We start from the raw sequence: 25,170 nt of genomic DNA on the forward strand, positions 1-25,170 counted from the left end.
TATTGTTCTCCTTACAAAAAATGACCTTAATGTGATGTTATGCTATTCATTAAATCACATTAGGAAAGATTTCATAATTAGATGGTAAAATCAATTCATTGCCCTTAATCGACATAGAAAGCTTTTCCGTTCACGTTGATAAAGGATCTATTTATGAGCCGATTGTACTTTGGGCCAGTTTGAGTTAAGTTCCATTATAGCAAATTGAATTGTCAACCATTTTACGCTTTTTATTTGTGGCCTTTTAATTATGGGAGATTCTTTATTGGATAAGATTCAGCGAAGCCTATCTATCACTCATGGGGCAAGAAAATGTTTTATTCTAGTCTGTCTTCACATTATATCGAAGACGAATTGCGCTATACTTTGCATGCATTTTCGTTTATACGCGAGGAACACTGAGTTTCTGACTGATGGTGCCTATCACTGTACGGGATCTGGCGGGGCGCTGAGGAATATTTTGGGTAACCATGATGGTTACGGAAAATCAGCTAAATGAATTGATTTGCAAAAAACCTTTTTACAACCATATGAAAGTTCATCGAGTAAGACTTTATTCTTAGAATGAAAATAAAATGTAATAGACTGGTGTCGCTTTCATTTATAACTCTTGATTTCGCATGAAACTTAATTTCCACATATACAAGAATAAGTTTTATGATGGTGCATGTCCAACCATGGAATTTTGGGTGAGTGACATTGATCTCTATCACTCAGTAGACTAACAGTAGACTAACCTTTGGTCTGCGGGGGAGTGTAAACATTTCTTTTATGCGTGCCAGTCTATCTGTCCGCAGGTTATCTAAAGAATGAAATGAGCTATATAGGTTAGTAATTTTGCACACAACTTTAGTGAAGTCTGTTACGCAACACGTAGCGTACATTTACAGCGAATATTAAAGAAATTAATTAAAATATACTATAAGATATGAATCCCAAAAATTGGATATTTTTTTACTATTATTGTCTATTCATAAAAGATAATCTCAACGCTTTTCTTACTTCTTCCTTTAAATCGAGAAAGTATGCACTTAACAAGAAAACTAAAGTGCGTTTTGTTTATATCCATAAATGATACATATCTCCCAAGGCTATAAGACAAAAATAAGGCAAGAGGTAAAATATTGTATAATGGGGTAAACCCCAATGCTATATATACCAACCATCAGTATATTCAAGAATATTACTATAACACTTAAAATATAGGTGAATCACAGTCAGTATTTACTGGTAACATAAACAGTGAAGAAAACGATATACGTAGAATAGAAGACGAGGAATGCCTGTAGAGTAATGTAAACTGCAATGTAAATGTGATATAAAAATAGAATAAACAAAATAAAGAGATGCCTCATTAATGTAAGTACAATCTACGTCAAGAAACATATTCAGACAGAGGTCAAGAGGCAGGTCTGCGCTCTCTTTCTCTCGCTATCTCTCCCTTTTCCTTTCTCACCGAATAATCGTCACATAACTGTAATGGAATTAACAGACATTCGTCATGTATTCAACTGTCTAACTGTAACTAACTATCGTATGTTTTAAGATTTTTAATATATTTGTAAAAATACCTATAGTGGTTTGAATCGTTTTAATAGAAGAACAAAGTGTATTACAAAAGGAAACAGAAGTTACTTTTATTGGAAAGATATTCGAGTAGGAATACCCCAGGGATTGACTTTGTCGACACTGATGTTCTCTTTATACTCTGATGGTTCGTACTTATACCCTACGTGTATGGCTTTTCAGTTATTTTTATATCGAAACTACTATATGACCAAAATTGAGTCCAAGAAATTAAACATATTTTAGTAATATTAAACCACTTTAACTGATATTAATGTCGAAGTTACCTAACTAAAATACCTTGCCAGTTGGCTTTGCTGACTTACCGATGTTGCATGAACTTAATAATACGAAACTGTATGTGTCATCTACAGCATGACTAGACCCATATTCCTAAATTAATTTTGTAATGTTTAATAACTAAAATTAAACTAATTCTTATTAAAGTCATATTAATCACAGTACTTTAAATTACCTTGTCCTCAGGAGACAAATGATAGATCCTTCGTTTCCAGAACATGATGCTGACATTCTCATGTGTTGAATGTTTAGAACGGGGGATCCAGGGTATTTACCACTTCAGTACTCAATTAACACCAATACTCACTTTTACTTTAACTGCACTTTCAATCCAAAATTTGAAAGAAGCTAAGAAAAAAGCTTTAAAATTTGTAAAAATTGAGAGCTTATCTGAGCGAAACTAATAAAAAACTAGAATTAATACTATGTAAAAGCGGTAAATTAAATTATTACAAACAAGTGTGTTGATCAATCATCGTCAATTATTCATAGTTTAAATTCATCTAGGTAATGATTAATGTTCAGTGTTTAGTTCAATATATGCTCGCAGTTAAGTAACTTAATGACAGTAAAACACGTGTGGGCAGCAATTCATTAAGCACACTATTTTAGATCGACGAACCACCAAAACGTATTATTTCCAGGAAACGAGCGGTTTGATGGCGAATTATTCCATTCAGTCGGTCAACCACAACTGCAGCAACAAATTGTACATTGATTGGTTGTTATGTTAGTTGCAATAAATACAAGTGTATAAGATAACTTTTAGATTTTACTTTTCGACCTAATGGAACTGAAAATATTTAAAACATTTATTTCAAAAATAAAAAGGTTAGAATTAATATTTTTTCGCACTTTAAAAAACCATTTGTTATGTTTTTTATCTTTACCAATTGAATTAGTGGTTAATCTAAAAGTTTCGAAAAAAGTAAAGTTTATTGATACCGTATACTATTAGTTTTTGAAATTTAAAACATTCTTGTGACACAATCACAATTTTTAAAATGTCACAACATAATAAAATAATAATAATAAAATAATATAATACTAAACGAAATTTTTTCAGGTACAAAAATATTCATTCTAACTTTTGTATTTTTGAATTGTTTTAAATATTTACAGTTAATTTAGCTTGAAAAGTAGAATCTAAAAGTTAACATATGGACTTTTATTTATCGCAACTAAAATAACAACCAATAAATTTAAAATTATTTTAATATAACCTAAATATAAAATGCATACATGATTAAGTTGGAACATTTACGTTAGTATATTTTTTTAGTGTCGCCAAAATTATACGCGATAACCATAGACTAACTACTATCAAGATAAACTACACTGAATTATCATTAGTATACCCACAAAGCCCAGTTAGCGTAAAAAATCAAGAAATATCAAGAACAAGAAGTAAACCATCATGATCTTAAAGAACACTAGCACGTCTTCCACGCACATGTCTGCCACCGGTCACTCGCGGCTGATCACTGTCTGACGGCTGCGATCAGCTGATTGTGTCACGGCACGCCGCTGCCGTGTCAATCACAATGGCGGGAGGGATCAGCCGTCTGTGTCTGTGGGAACAGCCTTCATACTCCCAGACCGGTCCTGGGATTCCGACAGCCGACACCGCACACTTCTTGCGGGGCATTGATACCGTCACGTGAGACCGAGGTCCGTCTGGCGCGGCGAACCTTCGAAAAGAGATCAAAATATGTATACAAGTCTCGGAGTTGGATAGAAAAGGAAGGATTAAAGTCAATTAAGGCAGCCCTCGTATTTGCTATGGTCACTCCAAACCTACGATATATGCGAGTCGTGACTGCTAGTTGTTCCTATGAGTGAACTATGGCACAGTAATGTTATATTCATTGATAAGAGATGCCGCATATATGATATTAAATACACACATAGACTCGAGATCGATGCCTTATTAGTCGAGCATTAATTAAATATAAATCAGTTGTAGGGCTCGAAAAATTGTATTTCTGTCCGTTTATCCCTACGATATCTCGAAAATGAACTGCCTTTTCAACATAGAACAGAGAGGGTTGTATAATGGTGGATGTCCATCCATGGAGTTTCACTGAGCGTAATTGTCTACCACACAGTAGGCTGTCACAATTTTGTCTTTTCTGATTGGATGTGTACATCTTTTCTGTATGATTGTCTCTCTATCTGTCCGTTGGCATCTGATAATGAAAGGAGCTATAGATTTGAAATTTCGCACGCAACCTCTGCGAAGCCTGTTACGCGTTACGTGATGTGGCGTGTTTCTCACTTGAATAAGATATTATGTACACTTATAAATATAGGAACTATATCGATAAAGGATGCCTAAAACCATACATTGCACAAGGAAATAAATGCAGAAATTAAATTGATAAGGGGTTCCGTATATCTGGTGTTACATAGAAAATAAGAAAATCTGAGTTCTTATGTTAAGCTGTTTCCATGATCCTGAGTTAATCAAGTATTTGGAAAATCAGACATAAAGATAGGGTATGGCTCAGACGTACAGTACAATTTTGACTTCACTAAGTCCGGCTTCTCGTCTTACATGATCAATTAGCCCTAAATCGTGCCGCTTCATTAAGCTGAGTTCTCGGCTTATGCCTAATATATCGGCTAATTAAGGAACTACGATTAAGGACCTTCGAGGGAATCCTATGAATATCAGTAAGTGTAAGAAGATGCGGTGCAAAAAATTAGCATTAAAAATACAGTGGTTGCAATGTCAAGTAATCTATTCACATGTTGGTATCAAGAGAATTTAACAGACAGGGATGTTAATACTAATTATCCTCACCAATCCTACCATTCTTCTCTTTTCCTATTTAAGCCTCTTTCCTTCATTGCCTTCATCTTTATTGATGGTGATAACTGTTGAGACGAGAGATTTTGTGCGGATTTTGTGACAAGTATACATCCAGTCAAATAGTGATTCTATTTATGATTTCATCTCCTATTTCTATCCTATATACGATACATTAAGAAATGAAACACTTATGTATTTACCATGCTGAAATTGATTATGTGATTGTATAAGGCTGTGTGCTAAAACTAAGTGCAAGGGTAGTTCGATAGGTCTAGTCTACTGCGTGAGATGACTGTTAATGGTGGTGGGGTTCCCTAAGAATCAAAGATTCTTGCTAGCCTAGATATTAGTCGTGCCTCCCCTTGCCTCCTTTGACTGGAGAAGCTGTTACAGAGCTGACCTCCCCTTCTTCCGAGACGATATGACTGGGAATAATGTCATTCCCATGGAAAATTCTTCTATGGATCTCGGCAAGAGGGGGCCCCTACTCTTAACCGTACAGTTGAAGGAATTTAGCTGTGCTCTTATTGTCCTAATACTACCCTTTCAACAAATAAACGCTATCTGTGTGGCGGGTTGCGTTTACATACTAGCCGCTGAGATGAAGGTGCAACAATCTCTTTAACGACTTTAAACTCACAATTTCGATTTGCAGATTAGTATTGACAAATACGTTATTTTGAAAAACACGTTAAACAACACTATAACAACTGAAAAACAAGGATAAGTCGTATTATTGCTATTATTTGGTATTTTATTATTATTTAATTCCACCACAATCAGCACTGTCACAAACAGACTGATTGTAGTGAGTGTCATGAGTTATTTGGATCAATGCGATTCCTGAAAGGAGGGTTTTATCCATGAATCACAGGAAATGTTTTCGGGACGCAGCGCATAATGCTACCCCGCCACCGATCCCGCGACCCACCACATGCTCAAGATCACGCGCACAGCTAAAGTCCTCGAACTGTACACATCCAGAATATCTGTCACTCCGGAAGCAGCGCATAGGTACAATTTCTAACCTACTTGTCCTCAGAGAAAAAAATACCATAAAGGCAACGTTTAATGAGTATTATTGAATAAGGGGAGCATTTTATATCATAAAAGGTAAGGCCTATTACAACAAATCTATTAAAGGCTGACAACTAGTAGTGAGGTATGCCAAAAACAAATGTAAGTAATTATATAAAATGTTAGAAATGTAAGTATAAAAATAGAAACCAATTTTAAAACTTTAGAACTTTAAGGTATATTATTGAGGATTTATAGTGAATGGAGAAGTAAACTTACCTTATCCTGCTGAGAGGGAGTGAGAAGCCTGACATCCAGACAGCCGCCCAGCACCGCGTACCAGCTAGAGCCGGGGTCCCCTTGTCTGAACACTGCAACAGACAGCAGGATTAGAGGGACGTGCTTGTAGTATGATGACAAATCTGTAGTCTCTATCTATTAATCATATCTTTACATCTGACTGTGAGGTTTTGCCGATCACTAGTAGATGGCATCAATGGGTTTTAAACACTGTGTTCAAAGTTGTATGAAAACTATACAAATCAGTGGTTTAATTCAATTAGTTTAAATACAAAATATATTACACCAATAATGATATTTCCCCCATATATATGTTTGCCTTTATGTCCTTTGTAGACTCAGAAACAATTTGACTGATCATTATGAAGATTTGTATCTATATGTTATTTCCACGGAGAAGGTTTATATCTATGCCTATAAATGTAACTCACCACCAGGCGGCGCTACAAAAGATAAAGGTTTTCTAAGCACCTACACATTATACACCGAAATTAAGATTCAATTATGTATATTAAATTGCCAAATACTACTTGAAGGCGCAAAATTATGATGTATATGATTATTCAAAATACATTTCTATTTGAACGAGTGCGAAGCCGCGGGAAACAACTAGTATTTAATAGAAATGTATCTAAAAAGATGTACGTCATCATATTAGTTTAATTTACCACTTACTAGAATAATATATTTGTAATGCAGATATCTGATGACTGCAATACTGTTATTAAACTCTTTATTGACTCAAGAATATTTCCCATACTTAAAGTAAACAGTGAGACGGACACAGTAAATCCTCTTCTAACCTCTAATGAATATTTACTTACAAAGAAAACTCTAGTTTCATTAACCCCTTGAGGATCAGGTGACCCTTATTTCCTTCAATGGCGAAGAAAGGTAGCCGACTAAATGCTGTATATAAAAAAACAAAATAAATGTTCTACAATCAAATATGTCTCAAGCCCAAACATTTCAGTTTAGTTATATTTCTGACTAAAGAGGTATAAACCTTTAATAAGTACAGCACATTCCCAAAGAATAAGCAGAATTCACCGTTAATCACTGTTATAATACGTATGTTGAGATCAGCTCCATTTACCTCCCTAGTGTCGTGTTATTCGTCACCAACTTGTTATGGATCTCTTCAAACAGATGCTGACTGAAGAGACTTGGTTCCAGGGGTGAAAACTGTGACAGCGCAAGATTACAGATGCAGAAGGTGAAATGGATTTAAACTCAAAATTCGTATTAAATCAACCCTTTCCATCGTAGCTACTTTATGTGTAGAAAACTGAGGTTACGTTATAATTTAGTTTGTTTACCAGTAAATTAAGGAGTAACTTTCTGTTCATAAACCTCGCTTACGTATTTACATAACCGACCTTCAATTTAGCCGGTACCGGTTTAGCCGGTGTAGTTATATAACCTTAATATTTAAACAAGGTTCGCCACGCCACGTGTCGCGTAACAGGCTTCGTTGAGGTTGTATGCAAATCTACACCCGTCTCATCTCAGTTTTTATAGTTACGTATTCTGCGGTTTGCTGTTTGCTTGTTGCCATCCTGGTTACTCATAACACCTATCTAAAAATGTTTGCTAACGCTCAGCTAAATCCTATGGAGTGACATGCACCACTGTCGGATATTGATGTGGCTGCCATAGAAATGAAGTTTCATAGAAAATTTAAAGTGTATTGATTAGTTTGTTTGTTGCGATCGAAGGATTGTGTAGGAAACACGATTTTTCCTGACATTTGCCATCGTTTAGTGTTACAAAACAGATCAGTAACAGTACGTTTCAAGATCTGCAATCTGATCTCTTCTTCAGGTAATTAACTAACCTAACACATAATTAGAAACTAGGTTAAAATAAACAAATTATATCAGACCGTTGTGAGACGCATGAGTCAGGAAACACAACCACCATTTTGTGTGTCAAAACCAACTCTAAAATATGCACTTAATAAAAACTAAACACAACACTAATTATTAAACTGAACTAGAGTATACAAAACGCAATAGGTCTGCATTCGCCAACCAACCACCTACAAATGCTCGATTAGTTCTCGATAAATCGTGCAGACAGAAATTAAATTTTCCCAGCCCATTGAGTGATAGGCTTCAATAAAAATCAGCCAACAGATGAGTCTATTATGGTGCTAACAGTATTGTTATTGGTTATGACTCCAATTGATCCAATAATAGGTCATGGACTATTATCAACTAAATGAAATGGGTGGTTATTCATTTTAAAAAGGAGGAAGAAAATTATCAATATTGCGTTAAGAGTTAAAGCATATGTGTGATCGTTGGTGAAGTGGCTTTAAAATGGAGCAGCAATATTAATGACTAAAATTGAACGTAAATTTATTTCTAAACCTGTGTCCACTATGTTATAATAAGATTTTATACTCTGCTAGGCTTCTTTTAAAATGTCAGTAAAAGATTAACAAATTTAAAATATTTATGTAAAAATGTAAAAAATGTATTTCTAATCTAATTTTCCGAGGAAAAGGTATTGTTAATTTTTCTACTGTCCTGTAGTGTTGAACTAATGTTAAAACGGTTCAGTGGTGAGTCAGATATGGGACAGGAAGGATGTAGTCAGCCGCGCGTGCTGCCTTTGTTATCTGGGTAACAGCGTGTCCTTTACACCCGTCATGGATTGACTGTACCTTTGACCTTACTGTTTTACATTTCAAACGTTATGTGCAATACTTTTGTTCAAGTTTGGAGTCATTGTATAGCATAAATTTTGTGCATATGATTGAAGATTTATACTAATATTTACTTGCAAAATGGTTGATTGTAATTTTGTTTAAAGTTGTTACGGAATGCCAAAGCATCAGAATCTTGGGTTGCAATAATGAATTTTTAATGCGTAAACTTCATTTCAACGGGCGAATCAACTCTTGTTCCAAAACATAAGCGTATAGTGCGGCTTGTGAAAAAAAGTGATTCATGTTTTGATGATACGTTAAGCCTTTTCTTTATGCTGAGGGACAACTACAAGAGAGCGGAAGTGAGCTGAAATGAAGAGCTCGCTGTAAGTAATTAGTTGTCAAATAACAGAAACTGTCTCTGAATTAGGATAAATTGTTTAGCTCGAGATTGTCATGGTGCCAGTGACGAAAAATATCTCCACAAGCTGGTATTGTACTCAGAATTAGGACTAAGCTAATAGATATAATTTTCGAGCTATAACACGTTGATATGCACGGCACGCAATTCCGCTTCAGAAACCAGACAATATTGTCACCTTGGTCTTAAGGTGGCAGGTCTGACAGTGATTACCCAAGAGTAGACGACTCAACTGGATCCAGGAAGTTCCCGAGGATTGTTGGGATGATGATCTGGAGTCTGGACACTGTTACGAAAACGACGGGTGAAGAGGATTCATAATATTTACGGCATAGCATTGAATTGAGAGCCTCTATTTATTCACAGTCACCCTGTAATAAAAGAGAAGGATTACACTTATTTTTGGACAACAGATGGAAAGATTCTTCTGCAGAAGGGCGAAGGTTAGGTCATAAAGGTTAATTTATTCAATTTATAAATGTTATTTTTCATTTGTGAAGAAGATATTTAAATAGTAAATTTTTACGAAGCATGATCTCTTAAAGCAGTTTTTTGTTATTTCGCTATTTATCCACATTTTTTAAAAGTGAGTTTTCAATACAGCTGGTTATTCAATACTGTATATCAACCAATCGTATTGATATGATCAAACGTACATCATTGACGTGCATGACATGAATAGTCTGATTACAATAATATAAAATGGTCTAAAATTATATTAAAATTTGAGACATATGAAATAAATAAACAACATAACCTCAATTTATCAAAAAATAGAACACATCTCACACATCTTACAATAAATAGAGTCTTAAGAGGAAATCAGGCCAAGAACCACTCAACTAAGAAAAACCCTGAAGAACTAGATGGCTTAATCGCCTTTGAAAATGAATCCTCTCTAATATATTTTAAAGGATAAAAATATATAGCACCGAATTTTGAGACAGGCCATCTGCTAGAGCTGAGCTAAAATGCTAACCTTTGAAAAGCATTTCAACATGGCCTTCTTCGAAATACGCACAATTCGCTTCTGGAAATTTGGATATCTTAATATTATCCAATAATATTACGATAATACGTAAATATTAATTTAAAATTTCGGAAACTATAACTTCCATCTTGAGCTGTTATAATATTGAGCTAGTTATAATACATTACAATCATTTCATCTTTCGGGATGGAGGCTTACTTCTATTATGTTTGAGTCATGGATATAATAAATATGAGGAAGTAGTGATGATCAAATTGTTAGTTATTAACTCTCTCTAGGCGGTACAAGCATTGTACAAACTCTTTTTATGCGGAGTGCCCTGTTTTCAAAAATACAGAATCATCCTCGTAAATCTCTGTAACTCAAGTTATAAATCGTGATGAAATTCCAATCAGTAACTAAGCAATAGCAGATTTTATTAACTCTTTTAAACTGGTGACAGACTTCGCAATAGCCTTGTTTTGAATTGATTATACTTAATTATATATAATCTTTTAATACAAATTCCTCATAATATTTTTAACTTTATAATTTTAAATGTATTTAGAACTATAATTATTTTAAAACTCATATAAAGTAAAAAAGTTAGGTTGGAATATAGTTACAGATGGCCAAGAGATCTGCGCCCGTAGGTTGCCTGATTGCGTGGCGGGGGAGATGGGCGTCTTTTCCAGGAACATTGGGATTTCCCTTAGACCTCATATTTCAGTGTTCTCGCGATCCAAAGGCAAGAACTGGAATATTTACTGATGTATTCAGTTGTCTCGTGATTATATTTAAATAAATTGTTTTCCGATTGTTCAGTTCTTTTAAACCAATGACATAATGAATGAAAGCGTGTAGGTGGGGTCAATGTTTCTTGGATGGCTAGTACAGCCTCGGTCGCGCGCTCAAATCCCTTGGCCAATTTTTTATACTTAAATTTTTAAAATACTTACAATCTTAAGAGCTTTATTGTAAATTTTAACGCATTTACAATCTTGATAGCTTTATTGAATATAAAGCAATCGTTTCCAGACTGGGACAATATTTATGGTAAAATAATTCTTGATTTATTAGTGAAAACTAACACTTGGGTCACTGAAGTTTTATTTGTACAAGTCTGATGGATAGTAGATTTAGTAACTTGACCGTAACAGTAATTATCTTCGGACGCTATCGTGGTTGTGCTCGGTCTTATTATTAATGCAGTGCAATCGTAATGACCAAATGCGGTCTACTGTCGGTCTAATCTTGACCTGCCGCGTAGTTGACACGAGCTTCGTCCTTCTCACCTTATACATGTTAAATGACGTTCTGGTAGGACATACTCACTGATAGTCATCGCTTGATAAAACGTTTTACATGAATTTAAAGGAAACATAAACTGTAATATTTTGGGTGATGCCTATCTAATTGTAATGTTTAGGAATGGTCTAACGTAGTCAGAAAACTCAATATTAAGCCCTAATTTTTTGTCGTAAAAATAGGAGATTTCTCATTTTTCAAAAGAATCTATTATGGGTATTCAGACGTTGTATAGTTTTTCCCGTATAACTTTTCATGTATAAGTGACAAAGTTCAAGACCATAGCAAGGACGAAATTTGGACGGTGTCCAGTCAAGTGATATTTTCCCGTAGTGAACAGAGTGTAGGGATCCATTTTGTCCCTTCAAAATTTCTTGGCTCGTTTCTTTGTAAAGAACGATCTTTTTCTAAAAATCGTTCACAAAAAAAGTAATTGAAAAAATTAAAAATGTGGGAAGGGTTCGTACTCTTTATATGCCTCGCTGACTACGTCCTTGAGAAAGTTCAAAAAGCTTCAGATGCATTTGCTTAGAAACAGATAAAAGTTTTGAAATATAACAAAGAGTTTCCATGCATATTAGTCATATGTTTGAAATGAGAAATGTTCCACGCTTATACTTGCCATAACAAAGTCACGTGAGTTCAGTGTTACACGTTCTGCAATTAATATTAGCTAATTTATAAATATTATGAAGGTACACACTATAAACCTTGAATATACCACTGATTCGATTTTAGTTTTGTTTTAAAGCGGTGTTGTGGAAGTTTGAATAGTTTCTATATGTTTCGTGATGTACGGCCCCTAAAGCACATAACTAAATGTTTATCATGCATTAATAAATTCCGGACCAAACTAAGTTATAGGTTGTGTGCTGGAGAGATACCGCACGCCCGTATGTGTTCATGCTTTATTCTCGTTCTTGTTAGTATGTCGTATATACATTTCGTTCATTCGTGAACTTCTTTCTCAAATGACATAAGATATATGCACTTGGAAGATTGCTTGCTACTATATAAAAATTTACTTTTAATGATCTAAAGTCTAATTTTAATGAGAAAACCAAATCTAATAAATTCTATGTTGTTCATAGTTTCTGATTCTTGTAATAAATTTTTTTATGATTTGGTGTCGTAATTTCTAAGAATAACAAATTTTATCCACCTTAGGATAACTTTAAATGAAACTTAAATTTTGGGGGTTTTATAAAACAATTAAAAGTAGATAGAATAACATTACAAACCTCTACTTTGTGCCATTACTTTTATTTTTATAGCACCTTTAAAATGAGGTGGCACTTTCTGTGAGTACCTGCATAAAAATGGGGTTGGGAGGATTCAAAAATGTTCATACATAAAAAACTCCTCTAATCATACGAAAGATAATATGAGGGGTGGGAACTTTTAAGACACCCGGTATATGTATTTTTATTTACTAACCCTTTATCATACGCGTACTAAATAGGCTTTTTACTTGGATGTATCGGATGCTTTTTCTACTTTTTTCTATCTACAGATAGTTTCGTAACGTTCATAAGATCATTTCTGTTAGTAGAAACTACATCAGGTTTGTTTCGTCAAGGTATATGTAAATGTGTTCTCGGTCCGATCTTATTTTAAGCCTTATACTGCCCGTCCTCACGGGACACTGTCCTGTGCGAGGATCTTATCAAACAGAATAAGGGAGAGAGTCGATGCATACAAGGTAGATGGTACTGATAAAAAGTACAACAATCACAAACAGAATTTTAACATCCGCTATCTATCTAACACAGATCCAAAGTCAGCATCATTTATTGGTACTGCTGTTGTAAGTTTTTAAATTATTATTATTATCTACAAGTTTATTTGAAATATCGCTGGGAAATACATAATGCTAATCTTATTAAATGGAGCATGCAAACATTGTGAATAGCGAACATATCTCTGAGAAACAACTGCAGTAGAATAAGTTTTACAACACTGTCATTAATATAATTTTGTATTCATATTATAAATGAAACTGAAAATAAGTTTTTAGAACTTCCATCAGATTTACTAGATTATGTTTAGTAAAATACTTACCTGTATTTCAAATTTTTTGATTAAAATCTTTTGATTAAAACTTTTGACGTGACAACGTCTTAAATTAGGTTGCGGCTCGGAGTCACTCATGAAAAAGTGTAACGCCCGGTAACGTTACGATGCCCGTCCAGTGGGTCCGCCGCACGGGATCCGCACGGGATAAAGCAGATAACTGTGGGTCCGCCGCACGGGATAAAGCAGATAACTATGTTTATTCGTGAAAATGTCGAGTGCTTAGATTCGTCATTTACAACAACTACAACAATAAAGGTAAATAATTGTACACTGATATTTCATTATCGTAAACTATGATTGATTGATTAATTGTTAGATTGACACAAAAGTTGAGAAACTGAGTTTATAGGTTATGTCATACTATTGACAAATGTTGATAGTGTTAAGTAAATTATTAGTTTAAATCACTCTGCAATCAATCGTAATTCAGTCGATTGAGAAGAAACAGCGCGTATTGCTAGTCAAACATTTAAAATAACAAATTATAACCTCTAACCTGTCATAACAGTGCGACCAAACAAACGAACTAAACCGACCAATCACCACGCGCGAAGTTAGAATTTAACTGTGTTTAGCAAGAATTTCAAATTCCAATTTTAGTAAATGTTTTATTCAACTTTACCATTTACAATAACAAATTTTAATTAATTTCAAATTATGTACAATGTTTTAGTAAACAAAATATATTTCTATAGTTAAAATTTGTGCAATTCTTATTTTCATTCAATTCCTTGTTCCTATTGTGCAATTTAATAATATTCATATCAATAAATATTCTACCGAGAAAAAGACGTTGTCACGTAAAATCTTCGCCCGTAAAACCGACTTTACAGGCAACCATAATTTTTTTTAAATTTTTGATTAAGGTCCACATATATACGTGATATGATTATACACCATTGACAATCTACGTTTTATAGTCATTGTTATTAAAAACCAATGATAAAAGAACAAAAATAAAGCATAGTCGTACCTTGTATTTTAGCCATCTTTTATTTCCAACTTTGGCTTATTAAGGGTAATGTTAAGGTTGTGTTATATTACAGGAGCAGAGAGCCAATTTTTATCGTATAAGGTCACTGCCTCGTTTTTCTTTAAATCGATAGAGAAATTTTCCCTAAGAATAAATTGATTTACAGATACGCTAGTTTTAGCAGAGGTCGAAAAAGAAGGATACCAAAAGGGTTGAAATATAAAATACTTTTTCAAGATCATATTTTTTAGCTTTACACACGTAAACACATGTTAAATCAGCGTCATTTAACCACATATGATTGAGCATTTACAGACCCTCAATGTGGTGATTTTCAGTCTTTTCATCTAATTGTTTGAATATGATACTATTATTTTTGTGCCAGTCAGTAGTTTTAACCAAGATACACAAATTTGATAAACATTATATTTTATTATAACCCTTTATATATTCTTCCATTTCGTCCTCAATCATAATTAGGACAGCTGAGGATCAATTCTTTCTTCGGAAAAAATTCCTCTATTGAAAGTCAGTGTAGAGAGTGCAAATTTCCTCTCGGCTTCTGAGCTAACAAGCACGCAAGTATGAGTAACAAAATTATTCGCATATTTAAATTTATAACAAAACTCATTTATTTAATTTTATGTACTTTATTTTAAGTATGAATTAAAGTTTGGGCAGTTTAATTCACCGAAAACATAATTTATTAAAAATATAACATATTAAATAACAATCTTTATATACATGTTGAAATATATTCCAGATGTAATTTCATAGGTTTCATTATTATTCTACAAACAAACAAAGCAATTAAGAAACCTAAGGGATTTAGCACGGATTGCTACGTTCCGTACTAAAATTGTATTTTAAAGCAGCAAATATATACAAAGCGTGTTTTTTCAATTGAATCCTAATGAGAAATGTCCAGACGAAACAAACTCCCACTTAAATGATTGGCCAATTTTCCAGTCCAAGTTAATGAACACTCTCGGAATGCAAACTTCTCCCTTTAACTAATTAGAAACATCGATCTGTGTGCTGGATCGATTTAACTTTAACTAAGTCCATCCGATAACTTCGTTCATTACCCTCTACAGATCGGACGAAACACTAAACAGCTGTTCTATGAAATGAAGTCATTGACGTAACTATATTATCATTTATTATACATTATCGTAATACAATCTTCCTCCCATAAATAATTTTTCTTATCCAAATTATCAAATTTGAGGTTTACATGTATTGAATGAATGTTGCATTGATTTTATAAAGTGGTACCACCTATATCACCCTGGAAAAGAATTAGAAAAGAACCAAAAAATGAGAATAGAATCAGTAAACATTGAAATAAAGCAACTACTGAAAAACTGATAAATAGCGTTAGGGAAAAAGACTTTGGTCTTTATTTGTGGATGTAAATAAACCTCTAATTTACCAATGAATAAAGATAAAAAACTAAAAGAATCAACCGCGAACGAAATAGCTATGGTGTATAAAACAACTTGTATTCAAATGGTTTACTAAACCACATTAAAACTGCTTTCATATCCAAGGAATTTTAATAAATAAAGCCGGGTTGGTTATAAACAAGTCAGAACTCTGTTTAGTAATTTTATAATGGAACTGAATGTAGAGTGAAGTATTTGAATATGAACCTGCAATGCAGCTTCACAAAAAATCCTTCAGATAAAAAATAACAATTAATCATTATGTAGTCTATTTAAGAGTATATGGTATAGATGGTTCAGTTACTTTATTTTGTGGTTCTGATACTTTTTTTTAAATAATATAGAACAATAAAAATATATCTAAGTGCATGCTGCCCGTAAGCACAAATGCGCATGAATAATAAACGAATGAATGAATATTTAGGTATTAGTTTTAGGAACTGTTCCAAAACTGCCCATGATTAAGAGGTATTTTTATAAATTAAGTAATTTTGCATATTTGTGAAAGAAAACTAATGTTTATTATTTATTACAAACGATGGATAATTTGAAACGGAAACAAAGTTTGGGATATTAGCCATTATCATATGTTAAAGGAATAGAAAACTACGTTTCGAAGATTGGAATCTATTGTCCTTTTCAGTTGTCAAAAATTACAATACTTTAGGCACAGCTCACAAAGACCTAGTGAGGAATTCCATATTCCAATTAGCGATGATGACATAATTATGTCCGTTAAATCGATACATATCGTTCGGGTTGCTTAGGCTTAAAGAAATGAAAAATATGAAAATTTACTTCACTAACAATAATGAGCTAGAGAATTTACATCAGACACTTCGGCAATAGCTGGGAGTGTGGAGAGTGCCTACAGGCGGTTAGCGGCAGACTCACCGGCATCACAGACATGAATGTGCGAGCCTCAGATGCGTTTGCGGACACTGCTCTGACACCCTCACAACTGGTGTCGAGGTATATCACGTTAAAACTCCAATTATCCTATTACTGTCATATTACACTTTACGATGTATTTGGTGGCCCAATCCAGGCCATATGACGTGGCGGGACTTAAATAATACAGTTTTAAGATCTTTAGATTTATAGTTTAGGAGCTCAGAGATCACTGTAGTGCAGTAACCTCGTTTTATAAAATGATAAATGTTTTTTCCTGAGAATCAAATTTATGTCAAACGCAATAATTTTAATGGGTTTCAAAATGGAATATTATCAAAAGGATTAAAATATGCAGCAATAAATTTGCTATCAGATTATAATTTTCCTAGTTTGATACAATTAAAACTGGCCGTCAGCCACTTAAATAATAATTACGTCATCGACAGGCCGCCACGTAAAGGAATTGATAGTCGCCACTTTAAATGTCTATATACAGTTACTTGGTGCTGTTTTAACATTTATTTACCTCTTTGATGGTAAGTTTTAGGTTTCTCAAGCTAGGAAAACTAAAAATACAATCTGAATCTCAACTAAAATTAATATATCTATAACGATTTCAATAAAGATCAAGTTGCAGAATGGCTCTTGGTTCTTCGAATATAGCTGTACAAATGTTTACTATTAGCCGCTGTACGAGTATGTTACAAAATACCTCCCAACCATACTTTTTTAACGTTATAGAAATCCCACTGAGATTGAAGTTGCTTCTTCAGCTATCTAACAAACAATGTGTACAAATGTCAAGGTATTATGTGTGCCTATAAACCGAAACTCAACCATGTTTGTGATTCGGGAACCTGAACGAGATTAAACTTAACCGTTTTATTTGCCAGTTCAAAATAAGTAAAACATGTTGCATAAAGTTCCGGATTATATAGGTGATATAGGTTTGTCGATGCCCTTTTTTATGTTCTTTTTAATTGACTCACTATTTTATAATAACCCATTATAACAATGTATAGATTTGTTTGCAGGTTATTTAAACTAAAAGTTCTGCTATACAATTCTATACAGTTAAATTAAACAGTAATAACTGTTATGGCTAAATAGAAGAAAAAGAAAAGAGTTTTATTTAAAACAAAAAAAATTAATACTTAGGTGCCAAGAATGGAACCAAGTAGAACACACTACAGCAATGGCCTTAAACTAAAAGTTCTGCTATCCAATTCTATATTATTTTGTAAATTAAATAGTAATAACATTTATGGTTAAATAGACCCCACCGGTGGGGTCTATAACAAATAACTACATAACTACCGATTCGACAAATAACGACAAAGCTGTTAGCTGAAATAACTCACAGCTTTGTCGTTAGAAGGGTATGAACGATTGTTTAATTATTAAGTACAACTCAGTTCAGTTCAGTTGAAGCCAATAAGTGTCCAAAAGCGTCACATGGCAAACCACGAATGTCGATGTCGATGAAGCAAAAAGGTCGATCGATATCGTTTATTGCGAAGAACGACTGTTGGAGTGGGGAAGTCTTTCTTTACTTGTACAGTTTTTTAAAGTATAAACTTTAGGAAGTGATACTTTCTTACTTTTCTGATACGTAAGAAATCCAGCCTATCCTTTTTCTAAAGTGACATGATTAATTAAATAGTGATAATTATGGAAGATTTTCCATGAACTAGTGACGACCCCTACGCTCAATCTTAGTATTTATGAATTTACTTTAAATCCGGAAGCAGGAACAAAGGCCCTTATGGGACTAAATTTAATGAGAGGTTTACCCAGCTTCTTGTCATAAGTCAAAAGAAAAAAAATGCCTTTTAAAAAGCCGTACATTTTTCATAAAACATTATTCATGTCTTAAAATATTATTCAAAGTCTGGCCAAACAAATCCCTGTAGCGTTCATACTTTGATAAATTTAAAAACGAGATAATCTTATATCGGTAATGTAAAAAAATAAGTTTGAGTTATTTTCGTTAGTCTGGAATTATTTTGTATACTTTGAAACATATTAGTCTTGGATCGGCTATGATAATGTAACTGATTATACAGTCTATTGTTCTTGTTTAAATACCAGGCTACAAAACAGTGGCTTCCCAACAACACGGACCTTTGTGTAATTTAGTGTAAATCTGACTCTGTTTGTTTCATTTAAATATTGTTTGAACAATGGCTTTTTTGACCATATCTTCTGGTTAATCAACAGATTGTGCACGAAAAGTCTGATAAACACAATATAAAAAATTTTTGTTTTATGGGAGCTGTTATACTCAATTGATGAAATGCAATATACGATTTTCAGAATAGAAAAAGATTTCAATTCCACAATCTTTGAGATTTGGTAAATGAGTTGAATATGTAGAATATGGTCTAAGTAAAAAAAAAAACAAAAATAATATATTAATGCAATAAACTCTAACCACGTTGTAATACATGCTGATTTGCAAGTATTCAATCACATACAAGTATAAAATTTCCAGAAAATGAAAAGTGAATCCTCAAACTAGGTCTAAATCATTTTCAATTTTTCACAACATACGCTCTTCAACGAAAAGGCCAAAAAGAGGTTGGTTACCATTTGTGGAATCTGTTACTCCGTGGCGACCGAAATTGGCCATGCAAACTTAGATTTTGATTTTTGACTTTGATTTGAGCTAACGCTCTAGTTAGCATAATGGTTTTTAGCAGAAATAACTACCGCATGGGTTCAAGTGCTGGTTATTAAATAATTAAAAAGGTCTAAATTTGGAGATTAAGATAATGTAAATAATTATATATATATATATATATATATATATATATATATATATTCGGCTTCTTCTACATATTATGTTTAACTTGCCAAATAATTAAGATACATTTTCAGATAATGATTGTTACTAGTATATTTTTAGGTTCCATGGTTCGGATTCCTGTAAGAATTTAAATTATCTGGATTTTCTTTCTTATTGAGATATAATATAACTCATTTCTCAAAAACTGTAGTAAGTAGATACAGTATCTACTTATAACATTCTTTAAAAAAATGTTAATCTAATTAATTTATAATGTTAATAAGAATAATTATAATGTTATATATCGTATTACATTAAACAAAGCTTAAGAGTAATTGGTTTTTCTGGAATTAAACGTTTTCCTTTGGAAATATGATACTGTTGTCGTGAACAAGACAATGGTCTGATCACTTTGTAAAAAACTTTTCAATTCTGTCAAACACAGTTTGAACGTCAACAAGTATGTGAAAAGTACTGAGTAACAATTGACCTTTTTTGTCAGTCTGCTTTTGTTCACATGTTGATTTTTCATTGAATGTCGCTTTTAATAAAATCTCTTTACTCTGTACTATCAAAATACTTGAACCAAATTATTTAAAGCTTACATGGCAATAAAATAATATTTTTCAAGAAACCCATGATAAATAGGAGTTTTTGAAGCTGCTGCATTGCAGATGCATGTTCAAACATTTGAATTCTACATTAAGTTCCTTTAGTGAATTACCCATATAAACGGTTCACTTATTCTTTATAATCGACTCAGTTTTATGTTGTAGAAATGCTTGGATTTGAAAGCACATTTTTATGTGGTTGAAAGGCCATTATGAATAAGAGTGTGTTTCTAATGTCATGGGTTTTTTTTCCTCAATAGATTCTTTCAGTTGATTTAATTACGAAATTTTCATTCATTAGTAAATAGAAGGATCATTTACATTCTCAGATAAAGAAAAAGACCTTTGTTTTCTCTTTACTTATATTATTAGTCCATTTTTAATATTAGCGGTTCTTTCATTATAGTTTTACTAGTTAATTCCTATTGTTACTTTATAATTCAAGAGTAATAAAAATCAGCCTATAGCACCTGACCTCATGGTATCGCTTAAGCCTTTCACATGATCTCTTCTCCAAACTTGATCCCCAAAGATCAAAACCACAAAAAATTATATTTCATTTACAAAGATCCTTTTAAAGAAATGAAAATATAACAAATATTTCACAGGGAAAACAAGTCAAAAGGTTAAATCTAGATTTAGAAAACGATCAAGATAAACAATCAAACCACTAAAGCAGTAAAAGAAGTAAAATAAAATGTTGCTGAACATTTAGTAACAATAAATCATTCTTATCAATTTGTAAATATAAAATTTCGAAACAAAATAATTAATGCCAAATTAGAACTATAAATTTTAATAAAATAAAAAAAGATTAATTATTAAAGCCCTATAACAGAAAAAGTATTACATCTATCTACCTAAACTGTATCAATTAAATTCCATAGTTTTAATTAGTTTAATATGATTTTAAAGTAAAATTTTTTGACAGGTTTCTTATACTTAAATATTAAGGGTTGACTATTGTAAAGGTTTATTTTCTGAAGCCTTGTTAAAATCCTATTACATTTAAAATCTTGGAATCGACCTCGTTGTGAAGATCTATCTCCAGTGAACAAGTTTTAGAAGAAAATCCTTCACGAAAGCTAAGAAGAAATATTTAAATGTCTGAAAAGTGATAGAGTTTTCGCCAAGATTAAAATAAACACATGCTAAACTTCGATCATAATTTTCTTAATAATGCATCGTGCTACAAAACCACATGGACCTGTACAGTTATTTAGCCCATATTAGTTATCAATTTCTCTTGCTCTCTTTCATGTTATATCCTAAAAGTTTTGCAAAATTAATGCTTATTTCCTAAAACAGAAAATTTCAACCTTACTAATGTTTAATGAATTGTATTTGTTTCATACTTTAAGTTGAGGCAGTAATGCAGTAGATTATAGTAGTACCCTTAGCTGTCCGTCTTGGGTATGACGTTAAACTGCCTCTTCCCGCCTAATCATTCCCTAATTCCTACCAAATTACCCTCCAGGGTCTTTTAAGTACCCGTCCTCTGACCGATCCAGTACATGGCTCGCTGAGAGTGCTTAAGCCGGCACTAGGTGCCCTATCTGGTGTCGGTGAGAGCTGATGTGAGCTTGTACCTGCCGAGGCGTAAGTCATGTACTGGTTCAGAAGCCAGCCACTTCGGTCCTTGGTCAGGAAGTGTTCAGTAGGCAGGGGTGTCGGAGCCCCTGTTGCCACGTGGGAGTCCAAGTTGTGCGCGTATTCCCGACTTGGTAATCGATGGAAACCGGGCCTCGGGGAGCTGAGGTAGGGTTGTCCCCCAAGCTACGGTTTGTGGGACACCCGAGGGCATGCCCGCTCCCGGTGAATCGGCCCGCACTACTAAACAAGATGCGCTGGTGACCTTATCTATGGAAACTCAAACCACCCCACCCTTAGGGCAAGAATTCGGAGGAAGAGACAACGATCCAGAGAAAAAGCGACAGTTGTCGGATTCTGAAAATGAATCATATATAAAACAAAGGAAAGTGGAAGAAAAAGTAAGAGCTGAAAATACGAGCATTCCAACTCCACTATATCTAATCGTGAGTCATAAGGATGAGGGCAAAACTCTAACGAAGGTCCTTTCCTTATCAACAAGGCTTTCGTTTCCTCAGGCGGTCAGCCTAAATCTGTGAGCAAATTAAGGAATGGAACTATCTTGGTGGAGGCTGCGAACTACATCCAAGCCAAGAAATTCCTGACGAGCCTGAAAAGATGACGAGTTTTTTTGATCAGGTGGAAGTCGCCGTTCAACCGCACTCCTCACTGAACACATCCAAGGGGATCGTCTTCTGCCATCGTCTTCTGATGGAGTGTAATGAGGAAGAAATCAAGGACGAGCTGCAATGCGAAATGGTAACCGATGTGGTCATGATGCTTCGGACGGAGAATGGGAGAAAGGTTCCTACTCCTGGTCTAATTCTGACCTTTGCATTTCCCCAACCCCCAAAAACTATTAAAGCTGGGTACTTATCCCTTACTGTACGGCCATACTTCAAAAATCCGCAGCGGTGTTTCCGTTGTCAGAGATTCGGGCACTCTACTAAGACGTGCTCGGGACCTGAGACTTGTTCCCGTTGCGGCGATGAAGGCCACCAAGAAGAAGGTTGCAAGAACGACGTCAGATGCGTAAACTGCAAGGGCAAACACGCGGCCACCTCGAAGGAGTGTAGAGTTTACATAGAGGAAAAGGAAGTATTGAAGATTGCCACTCTTAACAAACTCTCCTTTAACGAAGCCCGCAAAGAGTACAGGAGAAGAATCGCTCCAACCCCTAAAAAGGGAGTCTCGTACTCCGAAGCTGCTTCAGCCCCAGTCCAATCCGCACAGTGCCCGTCATGTACCGCCTTGGAGGTTATGGTACTTAATTTAACAGAGCAGGTTGCTGCTTTGGTTAAGCAGCTTGCAACCAGTACCGGACAACATCCGTTGGCATCCACCAGTAATCCTTCCCAAGCAGTCCACACGCCCCATACTAAGTCCAACACACAGACTCAAGCTCGCCCAACAGTTACTCCTACTTTCAGAGATAAGGTGCAACAAAATACGAAACCTGCCTTATCTTTGGAAGAGAGAAAAAAACTCGCCGACAAACTAAAAAAGAACATTCAAACAAAATCAGATAATAGATCCAAATTCCTATTGAAAAAGACTAATCCACCCTCGTCCAGATCCTCCCAATTATCACTTGATGACGATATGGTTGAGGACCCTTTGGAGATGCAGACAGAGTTACAAACTGTTCATGGTAACTTCCGTCCTGTATCTAAACAAAGAAAAAAAATTACGATGAACTAGCACAAAATAAAATATATAATATAATATAAAATGCTGTTACAATGGAATATTAATGGTTTGAGAAGCCACTTTGAAGACTTAAAATTACTTATAAAGACAAGAAAGCCTAAATTTATTTGCCTAAAAGAGACGAAATTGTCTCCTCATACTCATTTCAAAGAAAATGGTTATGACATCTTTCGCCTAGATCATCACCAACAAATTGCCTGTGGAGGTGTGGCTATTCTAGCTGATTCTTCTGTTAATGCTAGAGCCTTGAACATCGTCACAAACCTCCAGGCAGTGGCAGTTTCAGTCGACGTTCCTTTTAAATTAACCATCTGCTCCATATATATTCCACCTTCCCCTTTTGATTTATCTCTTGATGATCTACGTGATCTCTACAGCCAACTCCCGTCTCCTTTCCTGATGGTTGGTGATTTCAATGCACACCATCGCTCTTGGGGTTCCAGCCATTCTGATCGGAGGGATAACATGGTTGCGGGATTGTGGGATGAAGTGGCAGCGGTCGTTCTCAATGATGAGTCGGCCACTTACATGTGCCCTAGGACTGGCATATGGTCGGCAATCGACCTGTCAATCTGTAGTCCGGTCGTGGCAACTCGAGTGCATTGGTCCGTACTTCCCGACCTGTCAGGGAGTGACCATGCGCCCATTGCCGTGGCTTTTCAGTCCTTTCCGTCTTCGACAGGCAGGTATCCCAGGTGGAAAATTAAGAGGGCTGACTGGAACGAGTACAAAAAGAACATAATTTCTCAAACTATTAATATCCAATCAAACGACATAAATACAGCCACTATATTATTTACATCCAATATTATAACATCCGCAGAGCGGAGCATTCCAAAATCCTCGGGTTCACCAAACAAACGCCAGGTTTCTTGGTGGTCTGAAGAATGTTCGGCGGCTCTAAAGGAACGTCGAAAATGTTTAAGACAGTTCAAAAGATCACCGACTGAAGAAAATTTAAGTAGGTACAGAAGAGCACGGGCAAAAGCAAGACAGGTATTTAGACAGAGACGGCGGCAGTCCTGGCTGGACTACACAGATCGAATAAAACGAACTACTCCTGCATCTGATGTTTTGAGGAAGCTTCGATCTGTTTGCTGTAAGACCTCTCCACCTTCTCTTATTGCTCTGAAAAATGGAACCGATGTGGTAACTGATCCCTTGACAGTTTCCAATTTACTCGGCTCACATTTTGCGGAAATTTCAAAAACGTCATCTTACATTAGGGAGTTTCAAAATTTCAAAACAAATACAGAAAGACATCCTCTAAATTTAAATATTAATAACAACTCTCCTTTAAACCTTCCCTTTACCATTGATGAACTTGATTCATCACTAAAGGCGACATCAAACTCTGCTCCAGGTCCCGATAACATACATTATGCCATGTTGCGGAACCTGACGGAGGATGGAAAACAAGATCTTCTAAAATTATATAATAGAATATATTTAGAAAAAACATTCCCTAATTCTTGGCGTCGTTCACACATTATCGCTCTCCAAAAACCGGGCCAAGATAGAACTTCTCCAGGAAGCTATAGACCAATTTCGCTTACTAGCAGTCTCTGCAAAGTACTCGAAAGGATGGTCAACAGACGTCTTGTTTGGTTTCTGGAGAAAAATAACCTTCTTTTCACCTTCCCAGTGCGGATTCCGACAAGGCCGGTCTACAAGTGACCATCTACTTGCCTTGGAATCGGCAATCCTGAATTCCTTTATTGAAAGAA

At 34.6% G+C, this 25,170-nt stretch overlaps 1 protein-coding gene across 1 annotated transcript in view; it reads right to left on the reverse strand.

The window, feature by feature from the left end:
* Positions 1 to 25,170, reverse strand: part of LOC124366216 (rap guanine nucleotide exchange factor 4) — a 965,043-nt gene that overhangs the window by 205,533 nt on the left and 734,340 nt on the right. Inside the window, exon 3 of the mRNA XM_046822602.1 lies at positions 5,978 to 6,069. Coding sequence (XP_046678558.1) covers positions 5,978 to 6,069 — 92 coding nt within the window. The remainder of the gene's footprint in view (positions 1 to 5,977; positions 6,070 to 25,170) is intronic.

This window comes from Homalodisca vitripennis, chromosome 7, assembly GCF_021130785.1.
Source record: "Homalodisca vitripennis isolate AUS2020 chromosome 7, UT_GWSS_2.1, whole genome shotgun sequence".
Lineage (NCBI taxonomy): Eukaryota > Metazoa > Arthropoda > Insecta > Hemiptera > Cicadellidae > Homalodisca > Homalodisca vitripennis.